General features: G+C 41.5%; 3 protein-coding genes across 4 annotated transcripts; 2 read left to right on the forward strand and 1 right to left on the reverse strand.

The window, feature by feature from the left end:
* The first annotated feature begins 8,657 nt into the window (after positions 1-8,657).
* LOC137281375 (putative nuclease HARBI1) lies at positions 8,658-12,631 on the forward strand. 2 transcript variants are annotated; one of them, XM_067812562.1, is made up of 5 exons: positions 8,658-9,246; positions 9,375-9,598; positions 10,250-10,358; positions 10,499-10,679; positions 12,458-12,631. In XM_067812562.1, coding segments are annotated over exons 1-5 (1,014 nt in total). In that variant the 5' UTR covers positions 8,658-8,748; the 3' UTR covers positions 12,460-12,631. The 2 variants fall into 2 exon arrangements, with proteins under 2 accessions (XP_067668663.1, XP_067668661.1); XM_067812560.1 differs by lacking the exon at positions 12,458-12,631 and having other exon boundaries at positions 10,499-10,713.
* On the reverse strand, positions 11,850-14,431 carry LOC137281379 (nuclear apoptosis-inducing factor 1-like). Its single transcript, XM_067812566.1, has 4 exons — positions 13,986-14,431; positions 13,334-13,466; positions 12,773-12,923; positions 11,850-12,578 (listed from the first exon to the last, which is right to left on the reverse strand). Exons 1-4 carry the CDS (start codon positions 14,136-14,138, stop codon positions 12,404-12,406), a joined length of 612 nt encoding a protein of 203 aa, XP_067668667.1. The 5' UTR covers positions 14,139-14,431; the 3' UTR covers positions 11,850-12,403.
* Positions 14,432-15,358: 927 nt separating this feature from the next.
* Positions 15,359-20,900, forward strand: LOC137280842 (uncharacterized). Its single transcript, XM_067812039.1, has 5 exons — positions 15,359-15,479; positions 16,842-16,931; positions 18,621-18,734; positions 19,929-20,150; positions 20,626-20,900. Exons 1-5 carry the CDS (start codon positions 15,359-15,361, stop codon positions 20,898-20,900), a joined length of 822 nt encoding a protein of 273 aa, XP_067668140.1.
* The last annotated feature ends 227 nt before the right edge of the window (positions 20,901-21,127 follow it).

Below are 21,127 nucleotides of genomic sequence, written 5' to 3' on the forward strand. Positions count from 1 at the left end.
TCCTATTGTCTTTGTCATTTCTGCTCCGAGCCGGGACTCGTATCTAGCGTACAGCTTATCGATTTCTTCGGCTGACATTTTGTCAATTTTATCCGGAGTGTAGTCTCCAAAGTAATGTTTGGCTTTGCCGCCAACAGCCAACGCCACCAGTTTCTCTCGCTTGTCATCATCCACTACCCCAGGTACCAACAATTGTTCGAGCAATTCCTCACACTCCATCTTATAATATAACAAGTAAGATTTAGTTTTAACTATATAATACCCGATGCAGACAAAACACAGAGAAATGAAGGTTAAGTTGCACACGACAAACACTTCAAATATCATAGCTATACTTAGCATTCGCTTAGCTTTGCTTAGCTTTGCTTAGCTTTGCTTAGCTTTGCTTAGCTTTGCTTAGCTTTAGCACACCCTATATGCTACTGGTTGGTCGGTCTTGAGCACGAGCTTAGCGTGTTTAGTTTCAGCGAGCTGTTTCTTCACCCGTTCCCATTCTAATTTGCTCATCACATCGTTCTCTCTCAAACACTCCTCGAACAAATCCCTGTCCTTGCAGTGAAATAAGGCCACCCATCGCGTCTGCTCCCTGAGGTCTTTCAACACCGAGTTGAACTTCTGCGTTAGCACCCAGACGCTGTGATTTGCATGCCGGCCGGAGAAGGCCAGGTACGATAGCATGTCTCTCTTTTTTTTTCTCTCGCGATTAGCGCTGCAGTCGTCCAGTATGAACAGCGTTGGTTCCCCTTTAAATTTCTCGTGAAGAGCTTTCAACCAGTCCTGCAAGCGTGTTCCAGGGTCGATTTTGTGTACGTCCGGGTCCGTCATCACCCAAGGTCGCGAGTACGTTTTATTCATGCTCAGAGTAGGGCACATGATAACGATGTTATCGAACACATCCTTGTAGTAACCCTCCAACATATCCAACATGAAAACGGTCTTCCCACAGCCAGTCTGCCCGCACACTATGGCGCAGTGTGGGTCAGTGGGGAGGTGGGGCAGTGGGGACTGTTTATTGTTGGGGGGTGTGGGGGGGTACCCCCCATCAGTAGATGGCTTGCACGAATCTCCCATTGTCTATATTAAGTTGCGCGTCCATAATAACGTACAGATATAATTTCAACTTACCAGCGGGTTGAGCCTTCTTAGTAATCTGGATGGTTATCCCTTCGCTGCCGTTATCTATACGGCGCCCGCTACCGTGCAGTTTATCATCATCCGTGGATCGCATGTCCAACCATAGGGCGTACTTGGTGGTCAGGTATTCACCGATCTGCACGGAGCCGAGGTCCAGGTCCTTTGTTATGTAATCCCCCACTGGTAGCTTTTTTATCTCATCCCACTGCTGGTGTGGTCTCATACCATGACTGAACAGCTGGTTGGGCACGCCCTCGATGGTCACTTCCACCTTTTCAATCTCGGGGTTGAAAAACTTCTCGCTGTCCCTCCGGAATGGCTCGTAATCCTCCACGGGGACGACCAGGATACCTTTCATCGATCGCGCCGGCACGTTCAGGTTGATATTCCACACAGTGTCGCTCTTATCTCGCACGACTGATCTATGCCTCAGTACGCGATCGTACAGGATAGCCATCTTCCCAGAGTACTGGCTTCGAACCTGCCTGGCCAGCTCAGGGCTAGTGACCATGTCGAACTCCAGAGAGATGTTGTCTATGGCATAACTGGCCTCATCACCGTTCGGCGTACGCACTACTTTGCTATAGTCGTTAAACGTGAGCTCGTATTCGAGCCTATCACTCAGCGCGGCCTGATAAAACGGCGCGTGTCCCGTGAGCAACTCGAAGTCGAGCGGCACGCAGAATCGATTCCCGTATGCTCGAGCGATGGCCTTTTCACCGTCCGATAGCTTGTCTAGCTGGTCTGGCGTGAAGGCATACCCTATGCGCGACCGGGTTGATTTGCTGATACCCTGGTACACATCATTGACTCGTTCTCCCTCGCTTTTCCAGAGATCCCCGTAGCAGTGAAACACGTCGCTGTCGTCGATACTCAGCACCTCGTTACCGCTGATCTTGACGGTCGTTTTCTTGATGATAGCTCGACCCACGTTCCGCACTAGCTCGCGTTTGTCGTTGTCGGAGGTCAACGTGATATTGAACGCCAGTCGAACAGTGCCTGGTACAATGAGGTCATTCTCACCAAGGTTTGGAAATCTAACCAGCAGAGTTTGATTCTGGTCTATCTTGCTGGGATTGTTGGTGATGGTCACCAACTGGCGCACGGCTCTGGCTCCTAATGGCTCTCTCAATCTTCTGAAAGGATCTAATTTTCTGCCGTACATTGTTACATATAAATGAAAGATATTTTTAATACTAAATAATGGATGAAGACATACCTATGGATGATACGTGGGACGATAGTGCCCAGGCATTCAATGATGACCAGGAGACCTCATTCTCGCAAGGTGGCTCACTCATGGAGGGCGCCGTCGACGATTATTACAACGCAGTTGAAAATAAATCCAAACTCAAGCCGTTGGGAAGGAACTATTCCAGGTTTACCCTCGATAGCAATGGCACGCTGCGTTTGAAGGCTCACCCGGAGATCGATCTCGTGCATAAACGCACGAGAGAACCGCTTGCTTTATCAACACTGAGCAGTCGACATGGGAGTAACTTTGTCCGCGATGAACTAGGCTTCATAGATTACGGTGGCGCGCGACCTAAGCAGTATCCTCCGAAGTTAGTTCTAAGTCTGGAAGGCATCAGGGACGCCACATCGGATCAAAACATGACTTATGATATTGAAAAGGTGTTGGCCGACTACAAGAACAAGCCCTTCCCGGGTCTCGAAATTACCTTTCGGGAACTGAAGGGGTTGGACCTGTTGATGCAAACCATTCGTGGTCAGCTCTGGAAAAGCACGGCCAAAATGAGTGAGATAGACGACCACATCGCCTATGAAAAGGAAAAACTCGGTGAAACTGAGGACGAGTCTATGAAAGCTACCATCGAGGAACGAATACGTAATTTGGAAGATGAAAGGCAGACCTGGTTGGAGACAGCGTCCGGCTACAAAGAAAAGCTTAGATCCCAGACCAACCGTGTGCGGGAAACCATCAATCAAGTCCTCCACCGAGACACCACGTTAGCAGACAGGATTCGGATATTGTTCCGGGAGCAAGGGATCACCATCGCCAGCATTCTGACTGCATTGGGTTTCATCATATCAACCCTGGTGGTGTCACTGACAGGTGGTACCCCTGTGGGAGTTCCCCCCACCGCCGCCGGCAGGTGTGGGGGTGTTAAAGACTGGATAAAAAAACTCGGGGAACGCCTAGCTAAACTGGATGGTAAAGCCGCCGAAGCCCTTCCCGGCATCCTGGGTAGCATCGTCTCGTGGTTGTTGGGCGCTCTGGCTAAAACTGCCACGTGGCTCAGTCAAAACCTGTGGGCAGCCATCGTCGCCGTGGCGGGTCTGGTGTACGTAGCGGCTAAGAAATTTTTAACCAAATAAGTCCCAAAGCTACCCCACCAACCACCAGGGCCGTTTTATTATCGATGTGATTGGAGGCCTGAATATGGGGGTGTGTGGGGGGTACCCCCACATGAACTTTAGACTCCGGGGGTGGCGCCACTATACCCGTTTCACGTGGTGGGATGTGTGGGATATAGGGGGTGTTAATATCGGGGTTGATACCCAACTTTTGATCCGCCGTGGCTATGACTATTTTGTTGTTATAACCCACCACTTTTTTTACTCTCAGTTGCATATCACTCGGAGCCATGTACAGCCCCACGCCGAACACGTAATTGACTTTCGATCTGGCGTATTCTAACACGTTTTGGTAAAGGTCGATGGCCCGCGGGAGATCAACTGGAGAATTGATAGCATCCTCAACGTTGGCAACGAACTGTTTCTGAGCGTCGTAAGCAGTTCCCTTACCGAGGATGTTGGAACGCGTCATCGACTGCGCACCCAACAGCGCCCACACGTACGTTCGAATCGAGTCGTTCAAGCGTATTGTACCAGCACGAGTGAATTCTTTCGATGTTTTTGAGATCATTTTAGTCCAGGCTGTGGCTGCATCAGGATTGATTTGTTTTATACAGCTGACATGGACCTTTTCATTCGTTGTGGGGCCTGTAAATGTATGTTTGCTTGGGTTGTATGAACCATCTGCAGAACCGGCCATATATGTTCCGGACCTGTAGAAGTACACGAGAACTATACCGAGACCATGGTTCACACCAGGAAGGCGAAAGTCTTTATTCGTTGGAATCTCAAACTCCCCACAAACACGTTCATAAGCGCGTTTATCATAGGGGTTATTCGTCATACTCCACGCTTTATCTTGGGGAAGAGGAGCACTTATTTCCTTCAATATTCGTCTCGTTTGATAATAAATATGAAACAAAATGACTGCCTTACTCAGTTCGTCTATACAGTTGTCTAGTGTCACACCCGACCCTGTCGTCGCACACCACACAGCAAAGTTGAGTTGGTTCTGCCAAAACTGCATTGGGTTTTGATTCCAGTTTACCACCGGTCACGATACAGTTTTCAAAGATATTAATAAAGGTTGCTTTAAACCCCGTACTACCTACCACCACGATTTTCAAGTGTGCTAAGTCCATATTATAATATATAAATTATATATTATAATATGTACATAACACTTCCAGGAATAACGAGCGGTGAGGCCGTTCAGCTGACGCACGCGATCGATAATACGTCAGGCCAACTCGAAGTCGCACTCTGCGATATCACCTACCTACCGCAATGGACTAACATCAACGCCAGCAACAATAAGCTGTTCGTCAGTGGAACTCGCAGCCAGATAACTGACGGCTACTACAGCGTGTGCTCTCTAAACGACGAGGTCTTCAAACCCCTGGGAGCCGAACTCAAGATGAACGACTCAAACGGTACAGTGGTGTTAATCAACAACGGAAGAACCTCCTTGAGGCTCGGCCGACCATTAGCGAGGATACTCGGTATGTCTCCTGACGAGATAAAACCAACAACAACCGTCACAGGCACGAAGTTACCCGATCTAGTACCGTACCGAGAGCTGTACATTCATCTCGGTCAGGTGAGCACAACGTACAACATTCAAGGAGGTCACCCTTCCACTATACTGAGAGCAGTGCCGGTGAAAACTGAGAAATACAACGACGGTAGAACCGAGTCGTTTTCACCACGGCAGTATAAGAGATTAACCCAGGGCAACATACCTGAGCTGATAATATCGGTGTTAGATATAAATCATAATCCTGTAAATATAGGATACCTCAGCTTAACGCTTCATGTAAAATGACCAGCGCACAAGGGCCCGGAGTGAAAAAATGCGTCAATATCGGGATCTCCGACCTCGGAGACACGCGCGGTTTCGACGCTCCCGGAGTAGATGGTAAATCGTACGCCTTGCAACTGAAAAACAACATTTACAAACGCGTTGAAGTCCCCTCCGGTGGAACCCTAAGTGATATAGTAGATACCACAAGAGCAAAAATCAACACTAAGTACGCCCTTGTCAACACCGGTAATAACTGGATAATATACCCATCGTTCGGGTGTAAACTGTTCGACTTAGACGATGTTGAGAGCACTACCGTCGCCCGAAACAAGCCATATATGCTCGTCTTCACCGAAGATGACAAGTGGGTGTTGTTACCCGATAACGACTGGTTTCTCAATATTAGGCTCGGCTCCCCCTACGTATTCACGGATAACAAAGACAACCACCTAAACAAAGTCGTGAACAATGGAACCCTGCTCGTGGCTTACGTCCCAACTCAGAGACGTAGCGTAGTCGTCAGCCCACTCAACACTATGGCAGCCCACATGCTATCGAGTAAACCAGCCATACAAAACGTGACATTACAGTTGGTGTCTGAATTCGAAGGCGTGGTCAGTATACTAGAGAGTCTACCGGCAAACTCAACACTGATCATCAAAGTCTACCTAGGGGAACCATCGGGGAATGATGTCGAGATCGTGAAGGGGATCAAACTCGGGTGGGGGAAACGACACCAGTATCAAGTTTGCAACGTTTACGTGCGGGTCGGTGTCGGCTCCAACACCAGTCTGCAGGGGGTCAACGTGATCGTGGAAAACAAGATATCACTAACCAAGATTTTCCTGCCTGACAACATACACTTCATGGGTATGAAGTTCACCCCTGAACTATTATCAGAAAACCAGTTGGAAATTATATCGTAATAGTATAATAATGACCAGTCATCGTCCCAACACTACGCTTAACGACCTAGGAGATACGGAGGGATTCGATCAGCCTGGTGAGGAAGACACCTTATATATCCTGCACTTCAAAGACAACGTGTACAGACGGGTGTCGTTATTAGATTTAAAAGAGCCCAAATGGCTGATCAACTTAACACTCACCTCACCTTATATCACATTAAATAATGCGTTGGTCTCTAAGATTAGGAACAACGGTATCTGGGCCGGGGATTTCATTCCGGAGAAGGAATTCGTACACATAGAATCTATTGGTCACGAAAAAAAGGGGTTAAGTGCTTGGCCAAACAATAAATTAACATTTAGCAATAGTCCTTTTAGCATGAGTCTTGTTGATAGAATATCCTCCCCTTTCACACTCATCATAGAAGTCTTCTTTACGTCTTTATTCAATGGAAACCCCCCAATAGTACACCAAATTTTACCCGGGGTGTCAATACACTGGTATAACGAACACATAGACCAATATTGTCGTATTGTTATACAACGGGATACCACGGGTCCTATAAACCGCTTAATAAGCCTCAGTGGGTTTTTTATTACAACAGGAAAGTCTATTAGCCTCTCACCTATTACCCTGACTAGTAGTCTAGAACTTGTAGACTTCAAATTCATTGATAGACTTTTAACTGAAACCCAATTAAAATATCTTTCAAAATATATATTATAGGATGGGTCTGTACCCAGTCGTAGAGGAAGTAGCGAAGACGCTGGAAACCGTAGATGGGTTCCGCTTGAGGCAGTTATGTGATGTGAAACGTCAACTAGAACAAGACCGTGACACGCGGAAAGCACTATGTAAAAAGTACAATAGAGCTTTCAATATCGTGGACGGGGCTGACATTACCCTTATGGCAACCAGCATGGGACTAGGGGCGGCAGGCGTTGGGTTGTTGGCTACCATCGTGGCCGCACCTATAGTGCTAGGTATTGAAATAACAGCTGGGGTGGCAGGGTTGGCAGGGTTGGCGCTTAAGTTAGTATCACGCAGACTTCATCGTAAGGCATTGAAACACGACGAGATCAGGGTTCTGGCCGAAGCAAAGCTGAACACAGTGAGTGAGCGTATTTCCACGGCACTCTCTGATAGTAAGATCTCAGAAGAGGAGTTTCGTTCAATCCTCTCTGAACTCACAAAATATAACGGAATGAAACAAGATATTCGGTCCAAGTCTCGTAAGTCTGCTATCAGCGAGGACGAGAAAAAAAAGTACATAGAACAGGGGATACAAAAAGCCCAGCAAGCCTTTATTACGAACACCAAAGTGATCGTAGGCGGTTCACGTTAAACTGTTTCATCGATATAAACGTGACATAGGCACAGTGTTACCTCCAACACACGTTAAGTAGTAGGGGTAATAGTAGCAAGAGCTAAGGACCCAACCAAAGCCTTATTTAGTAAATAAGGCTTTGTAGAGACTTTTTTTGAAAGTGTTTTAAAACCCCCAATTGTATATACTACTAACGGGATCGGGTGGTCAGGTTCCCTGACTTGATTGACTCATGTCATCGGTTTTTAGATGCGAAGATCGATGTTCATGCTGTTAATCACTGGATTGTATGGTCCAGACTCGATTATTTACAGACTGCCGCCATATAGCTGGAATATTGCTGAGTGCGGCGTAAAACTCACTCACTCAGAATAGTTAGTAGTCACTTTGTGTCAATGAGACACAGAGATTTTATTTTTACGGAGAGCCTTCATACTGAAAATAACTTTTGGAATTTGGAGTAAGAGGGTTCATGTACATCGTCACATCGGCAATATTTTAGCCATCGTTCCGAGATCAATTAATCATCATATTAGAGATCAATAAAATTAGAAATTAGAAATACATTTAGGTAAAACTTGCATGTTTTCATGAAACGACTTTATTAACGTGAACAAAGCAATATAAAACGGATCGCCAGCAATTGAGGGTCACATTACTCAGGACCTTGGGGACGTTTATTGTATGTGATGCCTGTTGGACATTTAGACCATGTGCCAGATGTCAAAATTGGAGGTGTAATTACCAATTTGCTGAAAAGATTTGGTTATGATTTTTGGTTATCTTGATATCTGAGGTGTCCAGAAATGGTTGAGAGACCTTCAGATCACTTTGCCAAACGCCATTTTGGTAGCCATCTTCAAATATGGCTGCCAGTTTCCCCTTCAAATATAGGGGTTTAGGAAATCCGCCATAACTCTACACTTTCTAGTAAAAGTAAACATTGTGAATCCCATAATTTCATGAAACTGTAAAGTCACGTGGGTTCCTTGTGAATGCACCTGCAAAAACAAAATCATGAGGTCAAGTCCTGGGGCGGTATTCTAAAAAGGTCTTAAGTCCTAAAAAAAACTTAAGTCTATAAAAATGACTTAAGTTTTTTTTGAAAAACTTAAGTTTTGTCTTAAATCACTTCTTTATTCTTAGTCATATTCAATAAAAGTTTTAGACTTAAGTCTTGTTGTTTTTTGACTTAGTTCTTAAGCCTGCACCCATGTAGGCTTAAATATAGGATTTCAACTTAAGTCTAACCAAAATGGCAGCCGCACAGCGTGTATATTTACCAAGATCCAACAGATTCAATGATATGAATGACGAGGAACTACTTAGAAGATACAGACTGAATCAACAAGGTATTAGGTTTTTATTGCAACTTATTGGAGCACAAATACAGCCACTGACTGGACGGAATCATGCTATTGATGCAACAACAAAGCTCTTAGTAACTTTGAGGTTTCTGGCAACAGGCAAGTTTCAATTGTGTAATGGGGATGATCACGGGTTGAGTCAACCGAGCGTTTCACGTGCGATATACACGACTGTTGAAGCCTTGTCCGCCCCTGCCATGGTGGCACGGTTTATACATTTTCCCAGTCCCGCAGAGTGTCAACGCAACAAGGTGGAGTTTCACCGGACGGCGAACTTCCCAGGGGTGATCGGCGTCATTGACGGCACGCATATACAAATACAGGCACCAACTGTAAATGAGGATGTTTACGTCAATCGACATCACTACCACAGCATAAACACACAGGTACTTTCTTCACAGATTCATATATTTGTGTTCTCAAAGCTTATTTCCAAATAATCTCACAAAATTTTGAATCGTCGATTGGTTGTAAGAAATTTGTAAACTTGTTGCTGTGGATTTGTATTTGTCAGGTAGTGTTCGATCCCTTCGACCGTATCATTGACATCGTGGCACGCTGGCCTGGGTCCACACACGACTCAAGAATCCTCTCTCAGAGTGGCCTCTTCCGTTTAATGGAGAGCAACAACTTGCCAGCTGGGTGTCACCTTCTCGGTGATAGTGGTTATCCGTCTAAACGTTGGCTGCTTACTCCATTCCTTCGCCCAGAACCCGGCAGTCAGGCACGCTACAACCGGTAAGAACTATCCACAAAATGTTGGAGTAACCTCCCTTGCTAGTTTGTAAAAACTTGCGATCATAATTGGATACACATAATACGGAAAAAAATAACCAAATTAAACCTTGCGTTACATGCAAGTATATATCCAACAGATGATCATATTTATTATCATAATCATTTGAATAATAATAATAATAATATAAATTCAATGATTTGATAATAATGTGTTTCAATGTAAGAACATTAATTTGGCACTGACACAAAACACTGATCAGATCACATCAAAGTAATTTGTATCTATCTTCAACTTTTTCTAGTTTTTTTTAGTTTTTTTATGATAATGCACATTCTAACAATAATATACCTGAATTTTTTTTCAGTAAAATTGAATTCAAATAACATAAGAAGATTAAGGAACCCAAACTCTTAAATATCTACTTAACATCTATCAATTCATGCTTCTCTTCTGTAAAGCTGTGTGAACTATTTCCTTTCCCAATGTTGCTACAGTGCCACTGAGCATATCTATGGAGCATATTAGGCACTAAATAAATACAATAATATCATTATTAACCCCATTCATGTTTTTTTTGTTTTTTGTTTTTTTAAACTGGTGTGAACCAAAGTTATTTTGATATATTTTGATATTAAGACAATTATTTTCAGAGCACACAAGATCACAAGGAGTTGTGTTGAGCGTGGAATTGGCCAACTGAAGCGCAGATTTGGAGTCCTTCATGGTGAAATCAGACAATCCCCAGAGAGAACTTGCAAGGTAAAAATGAGAAGCTAAATGAAGGGATACAAATATGTCATTGAGAAATCACTCAATTTAGTAATATCTTGTAAGTGGCTGTAATAAGATGTGCCATGTTCATTGGAGATTTTGTCATTGTGTCATTTCATGTGTTTCAGATCATTATGGCCGGCGCTGTTTTGCATAATATTTGCAAGGAACGTAATATTCCAATTCCACCAGCTGATGGTATACCACAGCAACAACAGCGCAATGCAGCCGCAGCACCAGCAGTCCTGCCTCCACAAGGTTTGATGGGAGTTCGGTACAGGGAGCAGTTTGCAAGGACTCACTTTCCATGTAAGTCTGATGACATACATTACTGATTGACTGAAGCAACTATCAAAATTATTTCCAACATTTATTAGGACTGGTAGAAAGGATTAGTTTCTGAAACCAACCCAATTTTCTACAATACAGTATCAATAAGAACAGAACACATGATGCATCCCGGTATATTCTATCAATATACTAATTGCAGTGTTGAGTTATATTACATATAGCAGTTTATAAATAACCAACATGGTAACATGAGAACAATGAGCACTGTTCACACACTACAGTAAAGTGTATAAATCAATGCTTATTGACAGAGCTATGTAATCATAAGTATAATTGAAACAAGTGTAGAATTGAACAAAGCTTACATACCCCTACTTCCCATGTACTAATTAGACTAACAATTTATGGAAACATTATTTTTCCTGTGGAAACCTGACATAAAATTGAAATAGACTGTCTCATGTTGCACACACTTTGCCAGTAAATAGTCATGTTTCCATGGAAACAGTAAAAAATACCCCAAATTTTGAAAAAAAACCCCAACTTCCAAATAGCAAAAGGCACATCTATTGGTAATGATTGACATGTATGTGAAGTTTGGTGAACCTAACATGTAAACTTTCAGAGATATGCTCAGGTCCAAATTTTGGGATGGAAGGATGGACGGACAGAGTGAACTCTATATACCCCCCTTACTCTGTAGAGCGGGTATAATTTACACCCTAAACATCAGACTATTAAAGTCTGTCATAAGATCATGCAATTACATTACAATTAATAAATAATTCCTTTGATGTGAAATAGTTTAACAGATTACGATTATGGCATCATAAGAAGAATTCATTCAAAGGGTTAATAAATATCATCCATTGAAAAACTCAATATAATTGTTTGCATTGCAATACATTCTAGGATTCATCCAGATGATTCATGTAGGTAAAAGCAAAATTTCCTATGTTAACAGTCAAGGTTGACTTGTTTTCATTTTTCTGTGCAAAATGGCATCAAGTGTAAAGTGGATCAGACTGAGTTCTAGCACTTTAGAATTATGCTAATATTACCCATGTTTAAGCCTCAAGTTATTTGATTTCAAACATATTCCATATGTACATTCTTTAAATAGCAGCATCATAACAAGCCATAAAACTATAATAATTTGAAACGTTTGATATAAAAAAAGGGGCTCAACCTCATCCCATGGTTAATTTAACCACATACATGTATATCATCTTAAACATCAACACCAGTCTTACGAAGATCACAATTCCCCCTGGCCCTGAAAATCATGTACCGGAAATAAGATGCAATTTATTCCAAAACTGAAGTAGATTATCAGTGGGCATCATCTTTCAAGTGTACAGATACCATTTGGTCATATCAGTCGTAGCAATATTGGATAACATTAAAAGTAAAGCCTCCAAATATGCGAAAATGTCAGATGCAAGTCAAGAAATATGCCATAATTTCAGAGTAAGATAATGTCTTGTACCAACAATTCAAGTGAAAGAAAATCCAAGGTGTTGTTTTCCAATATTCTGACTGTTCATTAAGTTTGTATTCATCGGTTGTCATTAGCTCTTAAAATTACACAAGAGATGTCTACCTTTGACATAACAATGATAACATACACAATTTTGTATTTTAGGGATAAGTCACACGCAACAACAATTTCATAACAGCAATACTTGTGCTTGTTAAAGATTGTTCTGTATATTTGGAACTAGTAAAATACATGTGAAAAGCTATTCTTCCAATTTCCTGATTTTTGACTGAAGATAAATTTTCTGTAATTTCAGAACCTCAATTTCCAGTAACAACTTCTCTTTTTCCAAAACTGCTGAGGAAGTAGCTGATGTGGAGACTGATGTGCAGGCTGATGCTGATGTTGATGGTGATGCCAATGATGGCTCTAACTCTCTGAAACATAAACGTATATCATCAATCTTGTATTCATTTTAATACATATGCTTTTCAATTCCAGTTTTCTGTTCTTATTTTATATCTTAAAAGAAGGTTTAACTAATTTCTAATTTTAAATTATGACTTCACACAGTCAGTCATGCATGTAGCCTGGGGAACTCATATAATACTATCAATAACTTATTACCTACTTTTCGAAGGATTGGTCTAGCTGTAGGAGCTGTATGAAGCTTGAATCCATTGACATTGGCCCAATCCCGGTTAGGACAGTGTTATCCCTGCCAATACAGTCCACCACCGCCTCTGTGACAGGGCTTATAGGTGTTGGGGGTGGTCCACCGCCTGAAAATATAGTCAGACTTACTTTGAATTAATTATACTACTATAACATACCACATTGGTGAGATTAAAAATATTACACAATCAACCCATAGTCACCTGCTCATATGAAATATAGATGATCAATTTTATTCATGGCAATGAACAGATTTACCTCACACAAAACTAAAAGTTGGTGTTTTTGTGATTTTATAATTCATAAACAATGGTGTGATATGATACTACTTTAGGTTTTCTCCTGTGCTTTTAAAATACTTACATAACTGAAAGAAAGTCGGATTTATTATGGTGAGTAAAATTGTTATGGTCAGTGGGAAAATTTTGGGTCAGTAGAGACATGGGAACCCCAAGAATTTTTTTAGGCCTTATCCCAGATATATTACTCTTTGTAGGAAATAAAATCTAAACATTACCGGTTGCAGTTGTTGAATTCTTGAATGTGCTGTAAGCACTTTTTCCGGCACTCTTCAGATTCTTCCATTTCTTAATGACCTCCTCTTTGCTTCTTTGTTGGTGACCATTTGCATTGAGGGTGTCTGTGATTTTCTAAGACAAAAATTGGTTCACATTTGGATTAATATTACCTGGATCCTTGGTTTGAAAATAACAAATTTGGTTTTGGCATTCTTCTGTTTCAGGAGAGAACATGACAATTTTCAAATTAATGTAAAAGTAATTTTTCATTATGATTAATGATTTCTCTGATTTAGTATTTGTGTACCATTACTCAGGGACATTATAAGTTGAACCAAACGACTTTTGGTCTGTAGAAAAGAATGTACGGAATATTTCTGTAAATAAACAATCATTACTGACAGCATAATACTTTATATTACAAGGAGGGAATTGGTGCAAATCAACCATTTTTTTAAAAATCAGTTTACACAAAAATTGATAAAATGCATTAAATGGTGCTCGTAAATTTTTATACTAATTGATGATGTTGAAGGTTCGTATATATTTCCTATTGTACAATGTACCATCAATTCATGAGGTAATTATACATAATTACGTGTTATCAAATTTATCCTGAAAAGACGTTCTTTAACTGTTGAATGCACTCACCTGCCACGCCTCATGTCGGTTTGCCGAAGTCACACCCGGTCCGAATCTCCCCTCTGTTACAGTCTTCCTCTCCTTCACTAATTCTGCTAACAGCAGACATTCTTCTTTATGCCAGTTGGGTTTTCTTTTCTTGCTAGCATCGGTCTCGGCCATGATTTCTTGTCGTCTGCGTTCCGATGACAGAAGGGAATCCCCGCTTGACGTCACTTTTTATTTTCTTGCATTAAAGAGTTCCACCGGAAGTTTTCCGTTGCTGGTATTTTCCCACTAGCAACGATGCGCACGCACCGCGGCCAAGAACTTAAGTTTATGATCGACTTAACGTCCGACTCAGCTAAGTTTTTGACTAAGTCACTTTATGAATACGAACTTAAGTTTCTGACTTAGCTAAGTCAATTTTTGAAAACTTAAGACAAAACTTAAGAGAAATCTTAGACTTTTTTAGAATACCGCCCCTGGTTTGGCTATCGCGTAGGTCCGACCTCAATCCGATCGAACACATCTGGGACGAACTGGGTCGACGTTGCCAGATCTTCAACGTGTCATGGTTGTGCAATGGTGACGTCTTCCCCGGTAGTGTTCACTAACGTTCTGAGATCCATGAGGAGACCTTGTGTGGCTGTACGAGACGCTAGAGGTGGACGCAATCGTTACTGAAACCCTCAGTTTCATTGTTCTCCATTCTGTGAACTTCATTTTGGAGGGTAGTCCGACATCATAAATATTATCAATGTTAAACACAAACGGGCAGACGTGTTTCTGTTTTCTTTTGATATCCAGGTGTTCTGTGCACAGCATACAATTAAATTAATTGCTTTAAAATAAATATTAAAATTATGGTCGCCACAATACTGAGTGACTGTTTTGTTTTGCTCAGTATACATATGGATGGTGAATTTGGACTGTTTACGCAAGTGAAAGATTTTAAATATGTGCAGAACATGGCTGGTCTGAACGTACATGAAGTTATAAAACTTTCTCATTTTGAGAAGGCTGTGAAACTGTATCCAGATTCGTCGTGTGATTTGAGTAAATCCAAAACAGCAATGTCGATACGAGGAAGTAGCGCTTGATATCAACGGAATGTAAGGACTGACATGCAAGTCGTGTTTATGCAAAACTGACGTGAGAAGAAGAAGTAAATATGAAACAAACAAAGGACCTTTCTTATTTATTTGAATGCTACAAAAATTGGAAGGCGATTCATTTGTGTTGCTTTTCTAAAGGTAACCATTGATGCCATTCATTTCAGTTTTAAGCCCACACTGTATATACTGCCGTTGGAAGGTATCTAAATAACAATCAGGATTTCGCGTATATATTCCGAGGTGACTTTAAATCTGACTTCACACTTCAAAAGGATCGGGACAATAATGATCGGTATTCTACTTCTTGGGTCCTTTTGTGTGGCTACTGGCTTTGAGGCGAGCCCAGTAGCTTCAGTTTCCCTTCCTTCCTTCACACCACCTGCAGGAACCAACCCTTCCACAAAAGGTAATAAATCCTATGTTCATGTATCAGGGAGCGTTGTTTGTAAAACGCAAACCGGGGCTTCTTTCCATGTATATGCTGAACTAAAATAGAGATCCTGTCGCAAATATGTTCTTGTCCAATTCCGTATGCTTTGCTTTCAAACTGATCATCTGGAGATTCATTTATGAAAGGTGTGTCGTCAGGAATATTTCCCATGACTGGTTCACTGAGACACGTCTTACGAATTACAAACAGAGCCGCACACAGGTTCACAATATCGTGTTGTTCTGTTGACAATATATACATTTCTATTTGTTTAGTCTAACAGATGTGTTATGTTATTTGACCAGTGGATATCAACTTCCATATTTCGAGGACCATGACTTTTTGGAGTGTTTTCCGTCACCTTCATTTTACATTTAAAAACTGTATACTCCAATCACTGATACAGAGATATGCAAGCGGTCTGTAAATTATCGGGTCTGAGCCACACAATCCTGTTACCAACAGCATGAACAACGATCTACATTACTCGGATACGATGACACGTGTCAACCAAGTCAGCGAATCTGATCATCTCATCCCAAGAGCAGCCTCTTGGGTCACCGAAGGCCAGTTCTAACCGGATCGTTACGGGAATACACGATTGGGACACAATGGCATGTGTCAACCACGTCAGACGGTCTGACCACTCTGACCTTAACTCACTCAGTTCACATTTGTAGTTGGAGAAGAAGACTGATTTGCGTCTAAAACCAATATGAACAATTTGTGAGACATGTCACTGTATTTGAATGAGTGTAAGATTCCAAAGTCACACTGTGTTTGAACTCCATAAGCACGAGTCTAGTACAAACCTGTGATGATAATAAGGTCGAGAGTAGGGTTGCTATCCGGTATAAATTTGGACGTGTCAGACGTCTCACGATTGTCTCCTTATTATCGTTTGTTTTCTTTACTCAGTCATCAGACCATGTTTCCTTATTCTATGCCAAAAGATGAAAATTGGCCATTACCCTTACAAATATTTCTCTGAGTAATACCTATAGCAGGCCAATCAAAACATAGGTATCATTCTTAGTATCGGGTTCATGCTAAACTGCTTCATTTGGACTTTTGATCTTCATTTAAAGTTTTGAACTATCATACAACCATTTTTAAAAGGTGGGTATTTGTCACGCTGGTGCTGAGTAGTTAGAACTGCCTCTCTACTTGTAAATGCCGCGATGTCCTTTCAGACACGCCGTTGCCCAGGAGATTGGTTTATCCTGTCCATATGCCTATCAGTGTCAAGATGACATTAAATTTTACGTTTATCCACAGATCTTCATCTGTAATTTTCAGACTGTTCGGATTGTATTAAAAGTTGTATATATTTCCTAGTTTTGCGCGGTCAAATGGAGAAGATACAAAAGATGGTCGACAAGCTCACGGGGAAAATACGCGATATGGAAGGAAGTGAAGGTGAAGCAGGTATGCATTTATTACCAGTCATTGTCAATACAGAATTATACTTATCCCAAAACAACTACGCAAAACTAGCATCATCTTAATCATCATACGTAGATAAATAATCACCTGTGTATTTCCGAATCGAATGTCTGACAGCAATTTCGATTGATCCTTCACAACTGGCCTCCACGGGACTTTTCCAAAATCAAGCGACTTCTCCCAGCTGGGAGTAGGGTAGCCCAGTGACTAAAACGTTCACTCGTTACACCGATAACCCAAAATTCCATTCCCAGATGTGTACATTGTGTGAAGCCAATTCCTGGTGCCTGATCCCGTGGTGTTGCTGGAATATCACTGAATACGGCACAAAACTAAATTCACTCAGTATTCCTGGACCATATTGCCACAGACCATACACGAAACTAATGACCACACATTTGATCCTGGGCCAACACTGGCAGCAACAAATGGCTTTGGAGATTAAGACATAATCCGTGCAGTAGTGTTTGCAGCCTTCAAAGTTTCAGTAATGATTATTTATTCACATCGTACAAGAGACTGATTGCATATTCAACCTCAGATGACACCGTTTGGGTATTTAGTCGGGTATTGTCGATTAAGACATTGTCAAACTGCACCGCCAAATGAAAATGTTTTAATTAGCGGGTTTGTTGTTTAACGCTGCACTCAACCATATTCCGGTTTGTAAAAACTCGAGTCTGGACCTGACAATCCAATGATCATTAGTATGATCATCAGTCTATGCAACTGAGAAACGACAAGTGTCAACCAAGTCAACGTGACTGACCACTCGGTCCCCTTAGTCGCCTGTTACGACAAATATGGGTTAGTGAAGACCTTTTCTATCCCGGATCTTCACAGGTAGAAAATGCATTGATAGTAGTATAGCATGAGTGACATGTTTCCAAGATCGATACAATCCTAAAGCAGATGGAAAGCGTGGAATCAGATACTAAAGCAGAGCAAGGTGCACATGTAATCGTCTCTTATGCTTCATAATTCCTTCTACACATTCAAGACCCTACAAGAGTAATTTTGTAATTTTGTATGCATCTTTTATCCGGAAACAAACTTAAACTCTTTGTCATTATATTGTTTACGTCGGTGCCTATGATAAAACGATTTCTTAAACAGTGACGGGCGATAACGCAGGAATGAAATTGCAAAAGGATACTTGGCAGATAATTGTCTCATCACAATGAAATTACATAACGGCATGACGTCACAAATCGCTTTATCACCGAAGCCGATAAGATTTTGTATGACCATTGCTCTTTACAAACTGAAAAAGATAAAAATTACGTTTTTGTAACGCCTATGATCTTATGCATCTGTCTTCGGATATCAAATAGATACACGTCCCTGGAATACACGCATTAATCAACCTGTACAAAAGTATTTTTGAATATGATATTTTCTGTATCATTTTAGGGGCCGAACAATCATATTAATTTGTCAGGACTTCGAGAAAATATCGAAAACACGTGGTGAAAAGGTTCGAAGACCCGCGTTTGATTTCCTACATGGTCACAATGTGTGAAGCCCTATTTCTGGTGTCCGCGACCGTGATATTGCTAAATGCGACTCACTATATGTTGACAGTTTACCTCCTAATCTGTGTCATCATTTCAGAGGGGAAAAAATCAACAATTCACACGCATTAAAATATAGCATATTTACGCCCTTCAGTTTCAGCGATGAAATCAGAACTGGAGTCTGTTGGGTTGCGACAAGAAGAAACTGAGACCAAGCTCCACGACATCAACACCAAGTTGGACAAAGTCGTAAAGGCACTGAAACTGGGTAAACGCACTCAAGGTTAAATCTCAGATTGACTGGGCTATCTCTAGAGGTGATGACCCGTGCACATCCGGGTAAGAGCTGGTCTTCGGCAACCTATGCTTGTCGTAAAAGGCGACTGGCGGGATTGGGTAGCCAGACATGCTTACTTGATTGACGCTTGTTACCGTATCCTAGTTGTGTAGATCAATACTCATATATCACTGGATTGTCTGGTCCAGACTCGATTGTTTACAGACGGACGCCATATAGCCGAGATATTGCCGAGGGCGGCGTTCAACAAAAAAACAAGCAATCGTCTAGCGGTACCTAGACTTGTTCTGATTTCTGGTCGTTACGTAGCCTGTTGGTTCAAGAATGTATTCACCACGCCCAAGAATTGAATCGATGAAGTGACACAGGCAATAGTTCAGCCATATCGTTACTAAAACTGATTCTAAACTCATATATATGCTATTTACAATCCTGTCAGCGAAAGACAGTACAGTTACTAGATTATCACAAAATGAGTTAAAACTGGCTAGCATATATCTTGAAAAGCAGAAAACTATTGATCGTAAGGAACTGAAGGGGACTTTCAGTACTTTTGCTCCCTCCATAGACCCTCCATAGACCCTAACTGAATTCATATCATCCCTTCAGTTGCTGGCGATTGTAGCCGAAATTTGAAATAACAAAGGTAAATCGAATAGAAAGGTTGATTGAGCTCAGTTGACACTGGAAGTTTTGGGACTTACGTACCCTCTCAGGAGGACAATAATTGTACATTTCTTTACCCTTCTTTGTGGGTACAGTCACTAACAATGAAAGGTACTAATCCCAACTACCAATCAGTAAAATACGTCTATCCACAGATCATATCAATAAAAATTTATCAATTAAATCGATTTTTCAACGAACAAGAACAAAATGAAACTTAACAGTGGCACGGAACTATTTAAACCTTATGATAAATTCTTTTTCCAAAACTGCTTGATAAAAAAGTGACTATGCATGTCTTAAGAGGCGACTAACGGGAAAGTGGAAAGCCTACCTGATTTGGTTGACACATGTTATCGGTTCCCAATTGCACAGATCGATGCTCATGCTGTTGATCACTGGATTGTCTGGTCCAGGTTCGATTATTTACAGACCGCCATCATACAGCTGGAATATTGCTGAGTGCGGCGTAAAACTAAACTCACTCACTTTTTCCAGACACCAACAATATGTCGCTCGGAAAACCTGCATACGGATGTAAAGACTTCGACGGACTCTCTAATCCTCGACACGTGGTAGACGGTGACAAGGGCGGTAATCGTCTAGCAGGTCAATGCTTTACTTCTCATACATCTGAGCGGAAACCGTGGTGGATGGTTGACTTGCAGGGACAATATGACGTTCACAACGTCACCCTTTATGGACGGACAGATGGTTATAGTAAGTGCTTGATAATAATGTTGCTATTCTTTATTTCCCTGCATCTTCAATATAGCTCCCATTTTTGAATCGATAGTTACTAACTGTAAATTCCTCTACTTCTTTTGAAAAGGTGCAGTTAATGAATATTTTACCAGTAGTGGTGGTCTTGGGCATCACTGCACCAAACCACTTTGCATTTAACAATTATACCATCTCACCCTTCAGCATCGTTGGGGGTTGTACTGCCTTCTGTCACACTGCAATACCGCTTTAATGCATTTCCATTCTTTCATTTGTCTCCTACAAATTGACGATTTCTATTTTAAAAAATATTTTTAAGAGTACATATATTAACATTTTTCATGTCAAGCATGATCTTTCATTTCCTTATTATATATTTTCTTCCGGAACCGAACCTGGAAATAAACTTCTTGATGTTAAACTGTTATGTACGTTGACTGCTGATTCTGGCAGTGTGGTGTTTTGATGTCAGCGTACAGATTCCACGATCTGGAAGTCCTTGTATTTAATGAAAACCCCATGAAAACCAGCACTACCCAGTCAATGACATGCGCACAGAGGAAAGGACGATTGTCAAGGCCTGAGGTTCTAGTCTGCAAACCCTCGACAACGGGTCGATACGTGATGTTACATTTTATACCACCAAACCATGGATACCTCACCATCTGCGAAGTCGAGGTCCACGGAAAACTCATCAAAGGTAAATCATGTAGGCAGCCTCGCCGGAAGAAAATATTTCACATATGATAATTCAGTGTACAGTCATCTGAATAATGTAAATGTTTTGTTTGGTGTTTCAAGCAATATTACAGAAACAGATGGTGGGCTATAACTAATCTCCGCTGGACCAGACAATCAAGTGATTCAGTTCAGTGGCAACGATTTGGGATAGTAATAACGGTCACACGACCCCATTACTCGACTATTTCACCAAACTGATAGGTCCGGACGTCCAAAACATTTAAAATAAATTC

This window comes from Haliotis asinina, chromosome 4 (genome assembly GCF_037392515.1).
Source record: "Haliotis asinina isolate JCU_RB_2024 chromosome 4, JCU_Hal_asi_v2, whole genome shotgun sequence".
Lineage (NCBI taxonomy): Eukaryota > Metazoa > Mollusca > Gastropoda > Lepetellida > Haliotidae > Haliotis > Haliotis asinina.